At 42.2% G+C, this 23,032-nt stretch overlaps 1 protein-coding gene across 1 annotated transcript in view; it reads right to left on the bottom strand.

Annotated features, from left to right (window-relative positions):
- CHN2 (chimerin 2) overlaps positions 1–19,799 on the bottom strand; it is a 160,722-nt gene extending 140,923 nt beyond the window's left edge. Inside the window, exon 1 of the mRNA XM_069007197.1 lies at positions 19,442–19,799. Coding sequence (XP_068863298.1) covers positions 19,442–19,490 — 49 coding nt within the window. The 5' untranslated portion in view covers positions 19,491–19,799. The remainder of the gene's footprint in view (positions 1–19,441) is intronic.
- Positions 19,800–23,032: the final 3,233 nt, after the last annotated feature.

Here is a 23,032-nt window from a genome sequence, read left to right as displayed (position 1 = left end):
GGGCTGCACACATTTCCTGACAGGTAAGTGCACATACAGCTAGAGACTAACAAAAGGACAGGGTGACTTTCAGCCAACCAGGCCCAAAAATACAGAGGGTACTTCAAAAAGTAGCTTACAGATTGAGGAGGAGATGGGAGAAATCAAGGAGGGCTGCAGGGAGATGGATAGAGGGGAAAATACAAGCACATGTGAGGGGAAGGCAGAAAGGGACAATGCCTGGAGTATTACAGCTGGATCTGGTGTCATGGCAGTGCATAGCTTAGAGCACTCAGGATGAAGAGGGTCAAGATGCTCATCTATTCACAGAATTCCTTATTTTAGTCCCCATTCCCCAAGCTGTCCACCAGAAACTGCTGTTAGGACTAAATAGTTCCATTCCAAATCAAAGCCTAGAGGTGTGTTTTCCCAGACAATAAACAAACACTGTAACAATAACTGGATGAAACACACAATTCAAACAGGTAATGGAAACAAAATAAGCACAGGCTTTATCCCCATGATCAAAAATGTCACACAACATTTAGCTGACCAACTGAGACATGCTGTCATTTCATTTTGATGATGCAATCAGCTCTACACAGCTGATCCATGTACTGTGTAGAGACCTGCTGATAGAAGTGATGTTCTGCAAAGCAGAAATGTGTAGCCATATGGAGCTCATTGCAAGAATGAGCCTCTCTTTACACTCCTGGTCGAATTTCTCACATATCCTCATTATCTGTTATTGAGCATTTGCAGGGATCTAATATTCTGAACCACAGAGCCAATTCCACTTTTACTGTTCTCCAAAGCATTTCTACTCCACCAAAGATACTTTAGAGACATAAGTGTAAGTGGCATTTCCTCCGTGTTGAAAAGATTAAAGTTTTATTTTTTTCCAACTATTTTTTCCCAGAGTTTGAACTAATATCTGTGTCATCTCTGAAATTCTCTACATGGCTATTTGATTTATGAGTTGTTTCTCAAGATTCAATGGGACCAAAGTGTTTCATGTGAATAAAGATTTTATGTTCCTTATTTTACTATCATGTCACTTACGACTATCATGCATCTGAAAACTTAAACTTATGAAGTTACTGACAGATTAAAAAAAAATGTTTGCAGGACATGCTCAGGTCAGAGGAATCTGTTTCCTAAAATGACACACTCTGATAATCTCTCTGCTCTTAAAGTAATCTAAGTCTCAGTTGCAAATTATTTCATGTATGAAAGAAGTTATTCATTGAGCATTTAAAAGCTGCAATTGAAAAAAATCTCATGGTAAAATATTCCCCCAGTAAATGTTATTTATCTAAAGCTGCTCAAGAGACAGTTTGGGTTAAAAAAAGAAAGCAATGCTGCAAGGATTAATAATTAACCAGTTGCTAGTAACAGCTTTATTGAATTGGAAAGACAAACTGTCAGCTGCACAGAAATTCACAATATTTTTATCACCCAGGTAGTATAAAATATTGAACTTGAAAATTGGCACTATTTCTTCAGGCAGAAAAGTTTTCTTGGCAGTAGCCCAAGTTAACACAATAGGTTACAGAAAATCATCACTTCCAGTCTACTGTTTCAAAGGAACATGGAAAAAAAAATATAGAAAAAAAGACTGCATCCTTAGAAGAAAAAAAAATAAAACAAGTCTTTTCATGTGGACAGCAAAGCAGGAGTCTAAAATGTTCATGCATGAGTTCACTTTTTCCTCCTTTATTTTTTTTAATCCTTTGGTGCTATAGGACTATTGCCATCTCTGTTTAATAAGCACATTTCATTTAAATAGGCTTCTTGAGTTCCAGCTCACCCACCTAATAAAGCACACAGTGTTTCAGATATGTGGTAATATTCTAAGCACAAACTGTGTGATTTTATTTTTTGCAAAGTAACATTACACCATACAGTTGATAATTAAATTTTAATATTGATGTCAACAGTAGCCCATGAAAATGTGTACCTAGACTCTCAACTTTGGAATTTTATGGCTTATCATCACTTGGTGGTAGATAATCCTTAGCACCATTTTTACTTTGTTTGTAATACAGAATATTGTTCTTTTTTGGTTTTTTTTCTCCTCAGAAAACTCCCAGTATGGGCAGCTGTGCTGAAATTCCACAAAACAGCCAAAGATGCTCTATTCTAACCTAAGAATGGCTCAGATACTAAGGAATTAGCAAAATCCATGTACAATTGATAAAGTTAATACTGCTTCTTACATGAAAGAAATGATACAGGCACCAAAAGATTTTACAGTTCTGAATGAGGGGAGGAAGGGTGGGGCACAAGACGAGGAGCTGAAGAGAAAGACCAGGGCATTTTGGAAAGTCTCTGCAAGCAAAGCTGTTAGAAATTATCAACATGCCATGAATGAAGAGAGAGAGAGAGAGAGAGAGAGAAAGCATATTTAAGGAGAGGAGACCATTGCTAAGCAAAGGCCATAATGAGATTTCTGCTTTTCACTGTCAGCCCTGCTTCTCAAACGGCGGCGGCTGCCAGCTCACAGAAGGACAAGACGAGTGCCAGCGCTGTGAACGCACGGTAGCAGGAAGGACAGAGAGCAGGAGCAGGCAGCAGCCTGGGACACCACCCCTCTCTGGCAGCATCAAGATGTTCAGCCTGCTCAAGCTGCCTCCTGGGTCTTCACACTGTGACCCCACTCTACACATCTTCCCCAGGCTAGGGATTACCCTGAGCAAGGATTGCCATAATCAAGGTGAAAATAGTGAGCAAGGGCACAGGGCTTGCTAAGACGGAGAGGAGCCACACAGAGCATGGCAGGTGCATTCAGGAGGCACATATTCCCCAGGGATATGCCTCAGGAAAGGGAGAGGTGAGGACTCATCATCCCAGTCAGATGGAAGCCTCTGGGGTGTTATTTCTGCTTGATCTGGAATAGACCTCCCTAGTCATTCACTGCAACACATTTCAATGACATCTTTTCCTTAGTTAACATAGAGCCACACCCCTCACAATCATATTTTAAAAGTATTCTTAAACTATAAATAAGCAACCTGAAACCATACACCCCATACCTCTTTGTGTCATAGGGAAACTGAAAGCAACTGTGAGCAGCCAAGAAGAGGTGCTTCTCAGAGAGGGATATTTCCAGGCTGCTCGGTCTCTGCACATTATTCACACAGCTGAACTATTCTCTTCCAAGGTCTAAAAATAAATTTGCTTTCAGATAAAGCTCAGTGTTGTAAATTTCAAAGACACAGAGGAAGGTTCAGAAAGTCAGCATGGAAAAAATTATATTATCATAAAGTGAACTCACATTTGAAGTTTAAAGAAAGAAGTTCACAGAGCAAGCACTTCTTGCCTGGAACAGGTTAGATCAAGATTAATGGCTGGGTAATGTGACAGTTTCTGAGTACATGTATATGTATCTGTAGCCTACTATTAAATTTAAACAAACTGCATCATTCTGGTTTAAAGAAGAATGTCTGCTCACTGCTTCATCTTTTCTGAAATTCTTTTACCTTTTACCTTCTTTTAAAATATTTGCAAATCACTAATCCTGCTCGGTTTCTCTTCCCTTCGAGCAGCAGGGTCAGTGATGTCTCATGATGCAATCCAGTCACCCCCACGCTTCTGACTCTCCAAAAAGCTTTTTCATCAAAAACAATACCACAGCTAAGTGACAGGACTTTACTAAACTTGTGTGGACCACATCAGTCCACACTTATTTAGGCTCTTCACTAACACTGACTCCTCAGCCGGATTCATCACAGTCAGATCCAACAAAGACATGCTGTTTTAGGGGAGCGTTCCAGATTCTTCCCAGAATAAAGTTTTCCCACTTTGGTTCCAAAAAACGTATGTCTAATTGTACAAGCAGTCTTGCTAAACCATCTCCATCCAAATTCCAAGCTGCAGTAGCTCAAAACTGAGATCTTCCTTCCCAGACCCTCTGGGTACTGACCCTCAGGCAGCCACAAGTGCTGGAGCTGGCAGCATCACATCTGAAGAGACAGTTTCTGCTGGTTTAGAGCCTGATAAAAACAAACAAAACCCAGCTTTGACTGCCTAGATTCTACACTTAGAATTATTCTTCTTGTCAAGAACGATTACCTGCTCCCTATCTATGATGAACAGACACATGTGCTTACACAGTCACACTCAGTTCTTACAGTCTGGACTATTTAATGGGTTTGTGACTGTAGGTAGTGTTGATACACATACCAGGAGATTTTGACAGGACTGATAAAACCTTAGAAATCTGATTTTTAAGTCACCCTGGAGGATACATTAAATCTTGCTAAAAGGAAGCTAGCTAAATGGGGAAACTAAGAGAATTAAACCCTCCCATGTAATATGGTAAACAGGGATACCACGCTGCAGGCTGAGTGCAAATACATGCCACATAGCAAAAAAGGATTTGGGAAAGTGGTAAAGCAAGCCAGTGTAGCTGAACAACAGGGTATGAGAGGCTGTAAGAAGCAAAAAAACATGCTTTTGAAAGCTGGAGTCATGTCCAAATGAAGGAAGTAGGAAGACTCATGACTTATTGCTGACTAAATAAGTAAAAAAAAAAAAAAAAAAACCCAAAACGAAAGCAAACTTAAACCACAATCGGGTAAGTCAAAAGACAGCTTGCGAAATGACTATAAGAAGACATAAGAACTAACCACAGCCCCTTTTTCACATCTGAATGCAAAACCTGTCAGTCCAGCCAACAGATGATCAAGCGATAAAAGCAGCACTCAGAGCAGAAAATAAGTATTTTGAGCTCTGCATACAGGGAATCCAGAACCAAGAGAAGCTGCCATGTCAGAACATTTCTTTATGAGGTACTGGTTGGATCATACATTTTAAATGGAGATTTCAGTGGAAAAGGCTACAGAATGAACATATGAACAATAACAATTTGCACAGATCAGAAGATACTATGAAAGCATTCCTAAGGAACTCATGGATGAAACAGCACTCTGAGTAACAGCCTCTTTTCAGACTGCCTCAGAATCAAAGGACTGCAAAATGGCTTACACCATGAACATTTTATAAAGGGCCCCAAGAGAAAGCCAAAAAAAAAAATCAGGCAGTCTGATATTTGAACTGGGCAAATTGGTAGAAACTATTAGAAAGAATAGTATTGGCAGACTCATGATAAAATGTTATATTAGGCAAGTCAACACAACTCTCATTAAAGCATGAAAATACCACTTGAGAAAAAGAAAAGCAAATACTAAGGAAGCAACAACACATCCCAGTTTCAGTGGAATAAATATAAAATGCATCCATCACATGATGACTGTTTCAATTTCTGGTCCATTTTTATAAGATTACCTGAGGACAGGAAAGGAGAAATAATTGTGGATGACCAAAGATAGGTAGGCTATCCCAAACAAGGATTGGTCAAGTACCCTCTGACTCTTCAGGATGGAAAAGAGTTGACTGTGGCACAATGATAAAGGGCTTTATGATGCTTCAGATTTCACACATGTATAAAAATTAATTTTCACTCTTTAGTCAAATAAAAGCTGTACGGTGTATGAAATAAAATTAGCCATTACGAGTTCAAAAGCAACTGAAAAAGGCATCTTTTTGCATAATACATTCAAAGTCTGGAGCTCTTCTTCACAGGATATTCAAAGTTTTCACGGGTCCACATAACAACTTACCAAATTCATGACATCAAATACAAGAATAAAAAATACATATTAAACTTCAGACTCCAGCTTTTTGTCTCAGGAAGTTCCCAAGCCACAGATTGCTGGATGCCAGCAGAATACCCTGGAAGAGTTTACTCCACACTTTTTTCCTATCCTTAATGCAGCACTGGCTGGTGGGAGCAGGTGGAAGGAGGACACGGGGCTGTAGCTGAGCCTGTGGCCCCTGCTGCAGCTCTTCCTACACAAACAAGCTCTAGTGGCTGTTCTGGCTGCTGTGCTACAGCCAGCTGCCCAGCACGGGCTCATAGCCTGCAAAGGGACCCAGAACAGGGAAAACAGAATGGCGACAAAGCCATCTTACAGGAATATTGTTTGTCCCCCTTCATACTTTTTCAGCTCATCTACCTTCTGCTACATTTATTCCACTATTTCCAAAGGCAGGGAGAACAAGGACCAGCATGAGCAAGACATTTTCACAAAGTTCTGTGAAGGGTTGGAGATAGTCTCTTCATACTTGTACCATTATAAGGCTGATTTTTATATTCCTCTTACTAAGCCTGTCCAAAGAAAAAATATCCCTGACAATATAAACCCAACAGTAGAACTATAGATTCAGACATTTAGTAGCAGATCTGTTTTGATTCCCTTTTGCACTGACAGGAACTGAACACTGCTCTGACAGGTCAACTAGTTCTAGAACTTAATTTCTCATAGAACACTTACAGCCAGACTCTCTGATGACTCAGCTGATTTTCCCCAAGATTTGGTCCCTTAGGATTACGGATTATAAAGACCGGTTTGTTTACTAGGCAGAGGGGTGGAGGTCTGGCTGTTTTTGGAGGAGCAGTGAGATGAAGACAGGTTGGCTTAAAATTTGGTTTGGTTTCAAGTAATAAAAACCTTACTACAAATCTCTTTTTTTCTCAGTATTTCAGAAATCTGGTCCAGGCCTGAAGGTGAGTTTCTCATTCTTTCCTAGAGTTCCTTCAAATGAGAGCTGGCATCTCCCATTACATGGACTGCAGGCTCCAATAAATCACAGGATACAGTAAATTGAGCTGACTACTGAGTCTTACCCATAAGATCATATTTCTTTAAGTTTGTCACAACCTGGCAGGTAATCAGAAAGAAAATGCCCTTGCTCCTGAGCTTATGGGAGCCCTAGATATACAGAAAGTCCTGAAGTCATTCCTGCTTGACATCACACAAACAGACTCAGTATCTGCAAGCAAGATAAACATATTCATGGTGGGAAAAAAATCTGTTAAAATAAAATATGCAAATGCTTTCAGGCTTGCATGTCGTTGATATTTTGGAAAGGTTTTGTGCGCCCACGATGTTTCTCCTTTCAAGGATGGTAGGGGACATGTCCAAATCGTTACCTCAGCAGCTGCTATTCCAAATGGCGCTCAACAGCCGCAGAAATGAACAGCACCAACTTCTTTAAGTACGTAGCAGCGAATAAATCTGTTCTGAAATGTTTACTAGGGAACAATCTGATCACCAAGGATGTGGAAAGTCAGCATCAGACTAAGTAACTGTTAGAACATAAATCCATGATGACACTGTTCATGCCATTGACATTTCTTGCCGTTACTTAACTGGTTTAAACTTAAGTCTACCTAACCGCAAGCCTAAGCATAGAAAAGCTTTACATCTGGAAGAAGAGAGTATATATGAGAAAGGTGGAATAAACAAAAAGAAATCTATCTAAATTTTACTGATACAAAGCATGTTGTAAACTGATTTAATAAAAGGAACCAAAAATGTATAAGACAAATTAGGACACACTATTACACAAAACCAAAATAAGGCAAATGATAAGAATGGGGAAAAAAATACATCCTTTATATGAGGCAAAGTTACCAATGAGGTCCAAGGAGGGACCTCAATTCATTTGCTGATGAACAGAGAATGTTTCCTGAGAAATCTTCTATTTTTACTCCATGTAGACTTTAATTTTTAATTTTATTCATGATAGTATCTGAGTGTTTTCATTTTTCTGCCTAATTTCTTCCCAGTTGTGAAACAGGTTCTGTGAAGATTAGTTAAGTATTTAACTAATCTTCATCACAGGGTGATGAAAAAAAGAGTTTTTAAAGAAATCCTGCCGTTACCAAGCTTTTAATTATATATTATAGTATTTCCGGTACTTTTGAAGTTAATACACTTCTTACAAACCTTAGACAGTGATGGAGTTTCCTTCTATAAAACACATCCCTTTTAGACAAATTTATGTACACTTATGCTTTCTAGATGCTTTGGACGCTTTCAATCAATACACTACTGCCAGGAGTCAGTGTGCCATTTTCTAAAGCTGCTTAAGAGGTGGAGCTGAAAGCCTTTTCCTGTAAAGTGAAAGTAAATTACACTACTCAGTTACACTTACAATCATTTTACATTGAGTTTTTTCTTACTTAATTTTTGAAAGGTCTATTTTCATAAGCTTATTATGCATATTGGTAAGTCAAATAAATTCTTTTTTAAAAAATCAACCTGAACCAGACTCTCCCTCATTTTCATCATTTAAGCTACAATACTTGCCAATAACTGTGAATAATATAAATTTTAAATTACACTTTCAGTGAATGTATTTATTACTGTCACATCTGAGCAAGAGGAAGCAATTGTAATACCAAGTGATGACACACACTCATCAAACCAAAAGAGATCAAAGGATCTAAAACAAACACAAGACAGAAAAGGTTTTCCACGAGCCAAAGTTCTCTGCAGTGACTCTTTAAAGACAATGTGCCTCCTTCTTCTTAGTTAACAGAATTAAAGAAGAAATGGCTCATGGGGGGCAGGGAGCAATTTCCTGCTATTTTCCTCAACATTCTCATTCCTTTTAGTTTCTTAAATATACACACACATTTGGATACATGTTCTTAGCAAAAGTGTGCCAGTTCTTCACCATTTTGACTGTAGTTTACACACACTACCCTCATGCTCCTAGCATTTTTCAATTTACAAGATTTTTGTTCCCCCAACAGGCATTTATTCTATATTTATACAGCTACTAACTTCTCTGTGGCTTTTTCACCTGATCTCTATATAAATGTATTGTCAGCATAAATGATACAGTATTAATTATAATATCCTGTTCAACAGCATTCAGCAAAGCAGACCTCCAGTCCTGACTGCATCTCTCACATGCCTATGAACACCTCTAACTAATAATAACCTGTTTTGTTTAGCAAGGTTTTACTCTGAAATTAATCATCTTTATCTTCATTTCATCCTTTTATAGTTAAACCACCATGTGATCAGCTCCTGGGCTAAACAACACAAAACTAAATAAAAGAAGAAAAAAATCCTTGAAAATGGCAGGTTCAGTTTTAAATTTCTGACGACAGGAATGCATTCTGTCTGAAAAAAGGGAGCAATGAGCTTTCAAGAACATATGCAGCAGAAAGGAAAAGGAAAGATGAGAAGCTTAACGTTACTCAACAAATTAGTATAATTAATGCTGTATTTCTACACCTTTTTAGTCAATGATGTACATTACTATAACATAACTGAACAGTGTTCACGAACAGCTGTTCCAGAATAATTATTCCATAATAATTCCATGTCTGAAAATACTTTTTTTTTTACTATAGCTCTTATGACCTTTTTTCAAAATAGCTTTCATGTGCAAACAAACAAACCTGTACACATCTGCCATATTTTGTAGTGCTAGAAGAAATCACACACTATCTGTTGATTTCTTGAAGTTTCCAGTGCTTAAATATTTACTGTTACAGTAAAAATAATACACTTAACTCTGGTTTTGCACTTATATTTCATTTTTTCAGGTTTATTTTTAAAATCAATGGTATAAGGCAATTTAATGGATTTGGGAGGAGAGTTTCATGGGTTTTCTTTCTTGGAGCTTATTGAAGGAATTAATCCATCAATTCTGAAAAGAAATAAAACAACTGTTTAGCAACGTGCAAAAGCACGAGGCAGCCATGCTACCCAAAAGCATGCCCAGAAAACTTCATGTATTCACAATACTTCTTCAAATTGCAGGAGAAATCACTCAAACTGCTATAGGGAAAGCCACCACAGTGGTCACTCCAGGCACTGTGTCAATGGAAATGCAGCTCTTGGAGAGGTCCATAAACCCCTGGAATTTTGTATCCTAGAAATACTGCCTCACGTGTACCTGAAATGCTACCACAGCACGGGATAATTCTTCACTTTGACAGTCAGCTGTGGGTTCAAGTGGAGGAAAAGGGGCTATAACCTAAGCTTTTGTGGCCAGGGACTGATGCTATGCCTTAGAGCTCATCTGTTCATGTCCTCACTCAGGAACACCAGGTAAGGCCTGAACCCAACATTCAGCATTTTGTATCAGGCTGTCTTTCTCCCATGCTTAGGTGTACTCATCTATTACCAAAATGACCAGCAATTCTACATTAAAAAACCATACATTTCTACCCTGGTAAATAACATGGGCTGATACAGGAACCTGCATTGTAAACAGAGTTCAGGATGCTGATTCTTCTTTCTATACAACCAAAATAAAAACATATCTATTTTTTTTGTCTACATAACTTTGTGAATTCTCACCAGTATGACATCTACTTACCTCCATCCTCCTGCTCTCTTTATTTCTCAATGGCTTACTGATTTAATGCTGTTTTTAGTGTCATAATGGAACAGGAGAAAAAAGCATGCCTGTCAATCACTATTTCCATGGCTTAATATATCTTCCAGCCTTAAATTTCATCCATGACAGCAAGTTCTATTTCATTATTTATATTTAATCTCTAAACTTAAGCAAAATTTCCAACATACACCAATATATTAGACACAAATGAGCATGAGGAAGCTTAAAATTGAAATTTTTCTATCCATTTTTTGTTAAGGCATCAAAGGGTTCAATATTCTTTCAGTAGATGCATTTGTCAACATGAAACATTCAAACTACATGCTTCAGATTGCAAGATAAGACAAATAAAGAGCTATCACATCATGATGCTAAAAGCTCTCCATAATCTTGGTTTGGAGCTGACATGTTTTATATATATATATATATATATATATATATATATGTAAAATGTAAATCAACTGAATATTAAATAAGTTATGTACTTGGATGAGTGGAGTTTTACCACATATCTTATAATAATATGTCCTATCAAAACAGCAGATGCTACTTTAATGGAAACTGGATAAAACTACTCAGAAAAGCAGCTACCCCATCCAGTAGCTGCTGATTTACTAACTCAGTGAAGTGGGAACAGAAGGGACCAAGCAGCTTGAAGGGTCAGGACTTAAGACCTTGTCTTCATAAAGGGTTTTTCATTAACAAACCAAATCTTTAACAAATAATTAATTTAGCTTTATGACACTTCTGTGCACTACAAAAATTTGATTGCAACATTCAGGTTTTTTGTAAAGCCCTAAATCTTGGAGCTTTGAGGAACCTTATATGAAAAATTCTGTTACAGCTCTTGAAAGTTCATTAATTGCTAGCCTTAATACTGGAATCAGAAAGAATGAAATGTGATCCAGCTGTAGCTGGATCGTAAATCCAGCTGGTTCATGTATTCATAAGGCAAAGGAGAAGAGGGAAAAAGCCTTTCAGTCAAAGGAAGAATGGGAGATTGAGACAAATTTATATACTTTTCAATACAGCACATGATTAGTAAGATTTTTCCTATCAGGTCTCCATGTAACGCAGGTGCAGGTTTTGGTTTAAACCTGCAAAACATAACATCAACATTCCATATTTCAAACTCACCCCCAGTTTTTCGTCTCTTTTAGGAGCCCTTGGCTTTAGAACTCAGGAGCTAGAAGTGAAGGTGTGCTGATTCAGCAGCAGTAACTCTACCAGCTCTACAGATAAGAAAGGCAACGACAGGTCAGATCAGTAGATTATCTCTCACAGTGACTATCAGTGGGTGCATAAGGAAGTGTTAAAGAATACAGTAGCTTTATAGCGTACATATTTCACCAGCTTCCCAGCTTACATACAGCTCAGGGACTTCAGGCAGAGCTGGTATCATTGTGCTTAACAGCAGTAGATGGATCTTTCTCCTGTAAAGTTATCTAAATGTGCTAACAGCCCAGGTCAGACACCAGCATCTCTAATTTTCCATGCCAAAGAGGTCCACAGTTAATGTATGTCTGTTCTAGGAAGTGTCTAACCCTGAACTCTTGCTCAGAAGACAAGGTCTGCTATTAAGTTATACATGCTTACACACACTGTAACTGCTTAAAAACGGGATATACGAAGGCTAGCACTGTCTGTGCGGCCACAGCACTGTGGAATATGCCAGAATATTCCAGTGCTACATGCACAGAAAGGTAGGGTTCAGCCACAGAGAAAGCTCCACTCAACTGGCTTTAACAGCAACCATATCGATGCCTTGGAGAAGCTGAAAACTGAGAATTTGCCTGGGTCTCTCACGATCCCTCCATCCTTTCCTCTTTCCCTTGGGGCAATCTGGTCTAGTTTCTTGGGGAATTAAGGTGGAATCAGTGCAGCTTCACACAGCAGAAAAATATTACAGGAGGTATCCACGACTTTTGATGGCAAACTTAATGCTGGAAGAGCTTCTTTTGCTTTTGACCACAGCACACATCCTCTGGCACACAGCACACTGCTGGAGGAGAACTACCTTCTCGGAGGCAGAACTACCTTCTACCTTCTGCCTGCCTTTGCAATGGCTGTGCCACACACCTGTACACGACGTGTACTTGTCATTTTTCTTCCTTGCCATACACAAAGCCAAACATTTAACCAATTGATCTGTCAAGATAAGACACATTTTTAGCAATTAAACATCTGCTCAACAGCTGAGCCTCATTTACAAACTGAGGTCTCCATCTCTTCTAACATCCATTTTTGTTCCGTGATGAAATAAGAAGTGTAACACCACAAACACACGTCACTTTATCTAAAAGCTACAAGTGATGTTTAAGCAGCCAACAAGAAGATGAGAAGGAAGGAGAGGAACCGCTACATGACAAGCTTGTAAGAAGAAACTGAGAAATGTGACTTGACACATAGGTCACAACAGGTGACATGTGATTTACTGACGGTAAGAAAGTGCCCACCTAGTACTTTCTACACTGTCAGAAATAGCACCATACTGGAAACACCTTGTCTCCGTGGAATCGGACTGCCTGATAAAGATATCCTCAGAAGAGATGTCTTATTTACTAAACTGATTCTTTTCTGATGACCTTGATCAATAATAGCAGAAGCAAGGCATGTGATACTTGTGTATTCTTCTGAATTTTAAAAACCCTTTAACCTCTCCTAACCTTACCAAATACATCAGCCTGTGCTGTCAAGTTTCACTGGCAAACTTTGAAGTGTGTTAATGTTATGAGAACACTATTGCAAAATCAGTTTCCTGCTGCAGGGATACACTCACCCTCCAGCCCTGGGATTTGGACTATTGCTGAGTAAAACAGGGTGGTGAAACCATTATTGCTGAATTCTGCATGATTCACAGTTGGTAATTACCACCTTCAAATGCAACGTTCAAATTTACATTCTCATAATCAAAGGTCAGAAAAAGACAGCAAGAATGGGTCATTATTCACAGCAGTTAAAACTACACATTTACACTAGATACTGTATAATTCTTAGACAAACTGTGACTACACCTGTAAAAAATGTGATATATCTAGAATTAGAGATTTATAGCCTCTTGTATAAATCCTGCTACATTTGCCTGCAACAAAAGCTTTTTCATGCAATATTAATGTGCCATTCCTGAACACAGAGTTCTCCAAATATTTAATCTCCTCAGTGTCTCTTGCTTTTGTAGGAGAGAAGAACGAGTGACAACAGACTGGCTCCCCAGCATGGGAACAGCTTCTGCCAGCATTCAATGTTGCAAGTGAGGTCAATCCAGCCAGTGCTGCCCTTTAGCCAAAGGTATGTATATAAACAAATCAACTTTTTTTTTTTTTTTCTTCTAAAACACCAGGTTTAACACTTACCTATGTACCATAGTGGCCAAATTATTATAATTTCAGACATTTCAGACATTATGGGCATGGGGATACAAGAGGACTCATGGTAACACTCACCAATGTGAAAACATTCCTGCCTACAGTCACTCAGCATTTGGCATACATAAGCTTCCTTAGGACCATCAAACAGAAGGCAAGAACTCATCAATAGAACGGATATCCAAAAAGGTCATCAGCATGACAGCATGAAAGACTGTTCACCTGATCCTCCACATATGTCTGCGAGACAAGCAGATCCGTAAGAAAAGTAAGACTTTTGGTTTACAGAGCATGAGTGCTTATAAGCTAAATTGTGAAGCAGACATGCATTGTACCAGTTTCCAGGCTATTTAATTCTCAATAATCACAGTCTACATGTTCAGTAACTAACTGTTGAATCAATCACTACATCAGAATGGAGTACTTTCTCATTTTTCCCTTTTTAATTTTTATTATTTTTAATAAGAATGGTGAGTTCTTGGTAATCATCAGATACAAAAGACTTCAGCTTTAATTTAGAGCAAGAACACCCTGGCCAGCAGAAGCTTGGCATGAGGAACAGAAATAAAAAAAACCCTTATTGCCCTTTTAAAAATCAAAAGTAGCACCTTATCAGCATAATGACAGCATGATTTAAATAGCTTTCATGTGCCAGTTTCACAACAGTATTTCTATTAAATCATTAAGAATAAACATCTATTTTCATTTACTAATCTTTTTCCCAATTAGAATCTCTCTGAATCTATGTACAATAGTAATTTCATTTCTTCCCACTTGCTTGCATCTTAATTAAAATCGGTCCATGTTGACTTTCATTTTTATAATATATCTGCCTATTTCACATCATAGCACCTTCATGACCCCCAGAGAGTCATGAGCCTTTAATATTTTATTTTGACCTTGTTAAGTTACTGGAACCATCAAAGATTTTTCTTCTCCCCTTGATAAGAGTTTTTTTATCCTTCTCAAAATGTAGATGGTGTGTAAAAACACGTAGTTGAGAACTATGCTTTCTTTAAACAACTCATGCTTACTTATTAAAAAAAACCCAGCAATTTGTTGCCTTTCAATTTATTGCAAGTATTAGTTTATAAACCATAAAATTAATTATTAATTAAATAAGGATCACTGCTTAAATGATACTTAAAGGTCTTTTTCTCTGAGCTTCAAAACAAAAAAAAAGTTTGATTTGCAATAAAAAAAATGCCATCAAAAATCAGTGACTTGACTTTATAACAGTCTTCTATACAGTACCTGAGTTTACAAAAACAGGGGACTGGGGGGAGAGGCAGCTATCTTTTATCAGAGCAGTGGACCCAGCTGAAAAGTAAAAATACCCTGACAAAACACACAAGCTCTTCTCCAGGCCTGTAGCAGAAAGCTTGCCTATGTGCTTTAACTCCTTCACCTGCTTTACTGACAGGTATTACTCAAAATGCTAACAAAGCACATGAAGAAGCACCAATTCAGATGGGAAGCAGAGAGGTGCTGAGCCATCCCTTCAGCCTAACACCTGCAAACTTGTCTTTGGAGCTCAAAGAAAAACAAAATACTGGGTACACTGGCACATACATTTACATATTTGCCTTGGGTCTTCATCCAAATTCTTGCAGTGTCACCACTCTCACAGCACAGGCTCAGGCAAGGGTTTTGGCACAGTCTGAGTCCTGCTGTCAGAAGCAGCCTGATTACACTCTGTCATTTATCAGGCTTGTACCTGCATTTACCTTTGGTGTGGACCCTCACCTGACAGCCAGCCCAAGCTATCTAACCTATCCACCTGCTGCAGAGTATATCTGCAGAGGGTATCTGGCATAAGACCTCTCAAGCAGAATGGCAGCTTTATAGGCAGCTGGGATTTACGGCCACTTTGTACTAACTTTGGATGGCATAACTGCACAAAGAAGTACAATGCCTAGAAATACCACTGCACAGAGCCTAGGTGGGAAACATGCTGCATTTGTTGCTTTTTTGAGAAGCAAAGCAGGCACAGCCACAAAGGTCTCTTCACTCAAGCTTTTATTTACATTCCAGAAAGTCAAGTCTCAAGTTCATCAGTTCTGTATAATAGTATTTGGCTACTGGGTGGAGGAAACTGGAGGCAGCTAGCAACAGACTGGGAGAGGTAGACTGTTTGCCAAGAAAAAGCCGAGAAGTTTCAGCAACAGAAAAAAGTTTTTAAAAAGAAAGATTATAATGAGTGAGAATAAGGGTCACTACTAAGATGGGCAGTGGCAAGGGAATGTCTATTTAAAGGAGACTGCAGCATGAAGGAAAGCATAAAAACATGCACAGTTCTCTTTAGAGGATAGGAGAGAAAGAAAAGATGCTGCTTGTGGTTAAATCAGCACTTCCTCTACGCAGAAGAACAAAATTTAGGGGTTTGCAATGAATACAGCTAATAGATCACCTGGGTATGAGTTAAAGAAGAGATTACAGGAAAGTAAAGTGGAATTCCCAGTGGAAGTAATTATAATTTCAGCTTTTTATATGGTGTGCAGATTTATCCAAGGTCCAAAGAAGAATACTTAATGTAATTGCTTACCATGCACCCTTCTCCCCCCAGCATATTACCCCTCTTTCTCCTCCAGCCACTTCAAACACGACACTTGGTTTTCAGGGCAGCTTAAGTTGTGTTACCAAAAGCAGAGAGCTGTATATGAAGAAATACAATACAAATACCCATGGCTCTCCTGTAGATTTTGTTACCGGTGAGTGCCAGCTTACTGAAAAACGTCCTTCATAGGCTTCTGTCAGATGGGGCCTGTAACAAGTACTTAATACTATTGAACCTATAATTAGCAGCCTCACAGTGGCTCTTGAGATGAGTACACAGATCACAGACAGAAGTTCTGAAGGAGGGACTGGTCCTCCAGCTGTGAAATCAAAGGAGTAACAGCTTCCTAAGTATGAGTACTTGCTTTACCATTTAGTGGATAGTTAAAGTCGTAGCTCTCCATGCATGTTAGCTCCCCATCTGTACAACAGCTACAGCTCACCACCCTGCCATGACACTGGGCAGGTAGTGCTCATAAATAACCACTCCAGAACAGAACCAGATTCTGATCTTTAATGTAGACAAAAGTTCAAGTGCAGACTATAAATCCCACTTGCACATTTACAGAAATATAAGTGGGCAAGCAGAATATCTACACCATAAAATTCATGGGCAGCTTCCTCACAATAAATGTATTTGAACTATTTAACTTTCTCATTGACATGAATTGGCAGGAATTGAAGCAGAAACGCCCCATCACAAATGGTCACTTATAGTAACACATTCACAAGCTTTGGCAGCATTCATAAGTAGTGGTGGAGCTGAGTCCTGCAGCATGGTATTCTGCTATCAACCTCAAACTTCACTTCGTTTTTCTATTAGTAAAATGTATTGTGGTAGTACAACCTTCCCTCTTCTGTGGAACAGAAATAATTATACTATTTGGAAATCTTCATATCAGCAACCTAAGCATACATATAAATTCTACCAAATTACATTTTAAGGCAAGACTGTTTGCTTAGACCATGTAAACAAAATGCTGTAAGACTTGCTGAGTTCCGAGAACTTAAACCACAGCCAGCCAGAATACAGCTGCACATATTCAGATATGGTGTGTCTACTAATATTGGAAACTTTATCAGGCTGCAGCAAATTTAACTTCTGGTTAGTATATGCATAGAAGAAATATAGATTGAATAAACTGGAACAAAACCAAAAACCACTCCAAGGTCGTAAGTTATGAAAGTCAAGGGCACTCAGTTGCTTTATGGAGTACTTGACAGTATTTATTAGTTGTACTCTGTGGCACCCAAGAGCCCCAGGCATGGGCCAAGACTCAGCTGTGCTCACGCTTGCAAAAATACAAAACAAAAGATAAACCATAAACCGTTGTAGGCTGTAGCTAAGTGCTTCATACAAAGCAGGGTACTGTGAACTCCTGATATATATACATCTTTTAATGATGTACAGCTAAAGCCTAGAGCTCAGTTCGTTGGCTGGATGTTAATTTTGGAGCTAGATTTACCTGGTGAGCAGGAGGCCACCTGGAGTTGGATGACATCAACTGCTCACACCAAGGATGTGCCTGAACTCCCACTCTTCCCTGCATTTCAGGTATTTGAACCAACAGTACAGGGTAGACGTATCTCTCAGGTCACAAGATAGATCCTGAAGCCCAGATTCAGTCAAGCCAGAGGGGATTCAGAGGTATGCATTCAGCATCCTCCTGCAGACACTGGAGCAGCATGCAAGAAAGACCATGAGATTCATGGAGCAAGGGAGCTACACACTTTCTCCAAGCTGGGAACATGCTTCTGCAGCTTAATGGTTAAAGCACCAAGGACGACAGTCACAGGTTCAAGTCTGGGCTTTTAAAGTTGTTTCTGGTTTTATCACATAACTCAGATGTAAAAACATACAAATGATGCATAAAATAAAACCACATTGCCCAAATGAGTACCTTCACTAACAAGCCATAAAGTTGGCTGGATTCTTGCTTATTTTCATTCTGGTCTTGCAACTCTTGCATCGTGAGTGTGAACACAAGGCAGAATTTCTCGTGCCTACTTCTTTCAGGTGCTTTTGAGTCAAGGCAATAAGGGCTTGCAATGTTTGTGGGTTTTTGTTCAAACTGTTAAAAAATGTTTTTAGGACCTAGTTCCTTCTTTAGATCTCTTTGTAAGTGTTGAACGCTGGAACAGTGGCATAGAATATGCTGTGTAAGTTACATACATTGTCTTTTAAAAAAATGTAGTTGCTCATTGCCCTTTACATTTATTTATATTTTTCTAGAGTTGTATTGATAGTCAGAGGAACTTGTCTGCTGTTCACAGCACATATTGCTCTGTTTAAGAAACACTCTTACAAAATCTCAGTCTGGCACCTCAAATAAAACACTGAGTCACTAGTTCCTTGAACCCCAAAGTTGTTCATGCTTCTATTTACTCCTTCAGCCCACTAAAATGCCAGGATGTTACTCTCAGCCAATTTCTCATAACTTAAATATTACAGTAACTGCTCGTGAGCTAAGTAGCAGGCAGTGGTACTCTTTTATCACTGCTTTCAATTTCAGGCTGTCTCGGTTAAAAACGCACCGTAACTTTTCTGCTTTCCTGCGGGTCTGCAGCGCAGCCAGCCCCCCCGTGAGTGGGGCAGAGTGCCGCACCCCACCTCCTCCCACCCAGCACCCCCAAAACCCAGAGTAGGCACAAGCTCCTCACACCCGCGGCACGGTCCCCGCCGCCGAAACCCTGGGCAGTCCGTCACCTGCAGCATTTTTTATCTGGATCGGGAATTTAATTGTTCCCAGTCCTGTAGAAGTACTGAAAACGCGAGGTGTGCCACAGCACCCACCAAGTGGCACGCCTGGGAGCCCCTGCCCGCCCCAGAGCACCACAACGCGCCGGGGCGCGAAACGGAGCCGGTCCCGTACCGCGGAGACCTCGGCAGAGGATGCGCGTTGGTCTTTGAATGCCCTCGGCACCCCAAACCCCGCGGCGGGAGCTCCCGGTAACGCGCCGGCCGCGGAGGCGCGGGAGCCGCGGGCGCGCCCCTTCCCGGGCCAGGAGGGATGCTGCTCTCCCGGCGAGGGAGCCGGCCCTGGGGCTCCCCTCTCCCTCACCCCACACAAAGGCACGGCAGAGCGGCGGGGAGGCGAACCGGGCCCCGCCGCGCTTCCCCCGTCCCGGCTTTCCCCTTCGGTGCCGCCTGAGGGACAGCTGACCCCGGGCAGGGGCATCACCGCCCGCCGGGGGAGCGCCCGCCCGGGGCTCGGGGAGCGCCTGCCGCGCTGTCGGGGCGAGCGGGACGGCGAGGAGCTCTGCAGACAGGTAGCTGCCTGCTAAAATGGAGGGAGGGGAGAAATGCGGCGCTCGCTGGAGAAACTTACCGGAGGAAACCGACGAGCCGGACAAACTGGAGTTACTGGATGCGGCCATGGTCCCTCCTCCTCGCGCCTTAGCTGCGAGCCCCGCGTCGGCCCCCGCTGCTGTCCGGCCGCCGCTGCCGCCAGCCCATCGCAAAGTGCCGGAGCCGCGCCGCGCCGAGCCGCCGCCGCAGCCCGCGCTCGGCTCCCCGCGCCGCCGGGGAGCAGGAGGCGGCGGCGACCCGCCGAGGCGCTGCCGGCCGCTCTCCGGGGCTGGGCGAAGCCGCTCGGCAGGTCAGGCAAAGGGCCCCGCGGCGCTTCCAGCGCCGCTCTCCGCCCTGGGGAGCAGGGCTTACCTTGTGACGGGGACGCGAGAGCCGCCCTGCCAGCGCCTTCCCTCGCCTCCTCCCTTCCCTTCCCGTCCCTTCCCCTTCCCCGCCTCCTCGCGGGCAGCGCTGACAGCCCGCCGGGGGGACCCGCCGCAGCTCCCCTCACGCACACAAAGGAAGCGGCGGCGCTGCCGGTCGGGCTGCCGCCCCGGCTGAGCGGGCAGGGTGGGTCCCGCTCGGGCGAGCCCCGGCGGCGCGGCAGCCCCGCCGAGGTGCGGCCGAGCCCCTTCCCGGCCGCCGCCGCTGCCGCCGCCTGGCACGGGGCTGGCAGCGAGCGTGGCTCCTGCCATGTGCCGGCCCCGTCCCGGCGGGGCGGCAGCGCCTGTTGAGCCCCTCGGCCGGTGCCCCCTCGGCGGTGCCGCAGTGTGGGCTCCGCGCTCGGCTGCGCCCCGCCGCCCCCCGCCCCGGCGGAGACCCCCGCTGCCGCGACGCTATGGCTGGGGAGGAGCTGCGCCCCTCGCCCCCGCCGCCCTTTGTCCGCCTCCTGCCCTAGCGGGCTGCCCTCCGTTCCCGCGGGGCTCTCCCTCCCTCCGGGCAAGCTCCCACCTTCGCTTTCTTTCCTTTTATTTTTTTTTCCCCTCTCTCCTTTTTTTCATATTAAAAAAACCCAAAACAGGCCGACACTAACACGGGGTTTTGCCCTGCCAGGTGCACAGCGAGTGCGGGGCCCCGGCCTGGCCCCAGTTTGGGTTCGCCCTCCCACCTCCCCCTGCAGCGCTCCCGGCCCGGAGACTCTGGGGGCGCACGGGGGGCGGCTTCCAGCATCCAGCGGGGGCATGGAGGATCTGGGGCCGACCAGCCGGGACCGCAGCCCTGTGCCTTATATGCAAGTGGTAAAGAGGAAAAGCCGAGAGAAAGCATCACTTGGAGGCTTCCTCCTGATGACTGCCCTTCTCGTTCCCTTTTCCAGTGTTTTATCGCCAGCCAAAGCTTCCATCTCACTTTATAAAACGAGGGTGGGAAGACTACAGGAAGGTGGGCACTACAGGAGTGGCATGGCACACCGTCATGCTGGCACGGGATCTGTAAGAAGCTTACAACCTATTTGCCATGACGCTGATTTATGAAAGCCTTCCATGTTTCGTAACAGCGAGTCTCTAACACAAAGTTACTTTGGGAGCGAGGAAGCGCATTAAAGTTTCTTTGGCAACCTAAACCTTACCCACCCAGCTACTCCGCGTCCCAAACCAGCGTGCAAACCGCCTGCCCGCTCTGTAATCAGCGCCCAGCCGCTTCCCTTTTCTCCCGGAGCCAAAATACAGCCCCGGCTCCCTAGAACCTGCAGTCGGTTCCCGTTTCGTCCTCGGGTAAACAGGTCCCGAGACCCCCTCTAGCGGCAGAGACGGCAGCGGTCCCCGCCGTCGCGGCTGCCGGGCTCCGGGTCCCGCACCCCCGCGGGGGTCCTGCGGCGACGCTGGCAACGCGGCCGAGGCCAGTTGGCTTCTCCAGGTTTTATTTTGTAATGACGGCTTGCTCCGTGTGAGAAGGAACGAGCTTTAAACCAGGCTTGAGCACTAACTCCTATTAATCTGTAAATTGCCACGTACGGACATAAAACCAGGACAGGCGTGTCACTGCTTTTTGGTCTTTGGCCAAATACTTTGTGTCACGCAATTTGAAGACTGGGTGCTAAGGACAAAGTGAGAAAGGTGGTTAGGTCATAAAACCAGGCTCATACCTGGGGTGTAGGAAAATACCGCAATAATACAGTAAACACCAAGACTGTCCTAGTAAATGGTTACTTGCAGTGTATGGGATGTTTCGAATAGTCAAATGGGATTCACTTGTCTCCTTCATGGTCATTTTTTCTGCTCCTTCTGCTATATCTCTTTCCAGAATTTGCCTCCTTGTAGTCTGCTGTGTCTTCATTTTCCCCTCCATAATCTAGCACTCTCTTGCCCTCGTGTCTCTCCAGCAGCTCTTGGGAACGTGTCTCATATGATTGGTGAAACATGGTGGTGTTAACAACACTGTCAGAATCTGCAGGGAAAGGGGCAAATAACCTGAAAGAGAGAAAACCGCCTCACTCTGCTGAGACTTGGCAGATAGAAAAGAATTTCCTTAAGTAATTTAAAATTATCTTTCCACCCATAGATCTGGATAAATCAAGAGAGCAATTTCTTCAAAGAATGATTACTCCAGATATTCCAGTAATTGAAAATGGAGTATTTTCTGTCCAAAACCAATGAGTATGAACATGTCTTGTTATGAGTGTGTCTACCTTTGAAATTATCAACAGGCAACTGCTGATAATTTTTGTGGTAGCAGCAGGTATGAAGTTGTGTAATCTCAGTTTCTACAACACTGAAAGGTAAATTAATAAAGTTAAGTGAAATGCACTGTAGATTAAAAGAAACTCACATTTTGAGACAGGATGGCCTTTTTCTCATTACAAGCAAAGAACATAAAAGCCATGAAATTAGAGGGGAAGTTACTAGATCAAAGGGGAAGCAAATTTAAACGACACAAAAGCAGCCTTGTTATGTGTAAAAAGTGCAACGTAAAGACAATGCCATCAAATCTCAGTTCTATTTTACAGAAGCTGTGAACAGATTCTGCCCTAGTCTAATTTGTGCAGAGCCCAGATACATCCACTACTAATGATATAAATACTTAGTATCAAGAATAAATTTTAAATGGTAAACTAAATACTCTGATGTGAACTAGTCTTGGGCTTTCCATAAGTTCATAGGACTCTGATAAAAATCTTCTACTTTACCTTCCCTATAGAACTAAATTTAGTTCCTGCTTCCATTATATCTGCACTTTGATGAGAAGCCCCAACTTCCAAAAGTTTTGGGGAACTCAGAAAAAATCACATTTCCCTATAATTGTTCCCTTTAGAACACTGCTTTTGACATTAACAGGGAGTTGAGAAGGAAAAATACCAAACTGTATGCTTTGCATTAAGCATGATAAAGATCTGAAAGCTCTTCTGGTTTTCATTCCTGGGGAAGATTTCTTGAAGACTTCCTTTCTTCTAGATTGGTTCAGTGTAGTTTTTACTGACAGAGTTGCAGTGTTTGTTTTTTAGGGCTGTTTCTTTGCCCCTTTTTTTTTTAATTGAGTGATTAAAGAGTTTGTTGAAGAACAAAGTTTTAGCAAACAAGTCCTCAGTGTATAGCAAAATTCCAAAGCAGTGAATGCCTGCCTAATGCTGAAGCCGAGCTAACAACGTGATATTTGAAATAACATGTGACTCACTGTGGGAGAGGCCATTGTATTC

Source organism: Aphelocoma coerulescens, chromosome 2 (genome assembly GCF_041296385.1).
Source record: "Aphelocoma coerulescens isolate FSJ_1873_10779 chromosome 2, UR_Acoe_1.0, whole genome shotgun sequence".
Lineage (NCBI taxonomy): Eukaryota > Metazoa > Chordata > Aves > Passeriformes > Corvidae > Aphelocoma > Aphelocoma coerulescens.
Note: the sequence above shows the minus strand (reverse complement) of the source record. Positions and strands in the feature narration are given on the sequence as shown.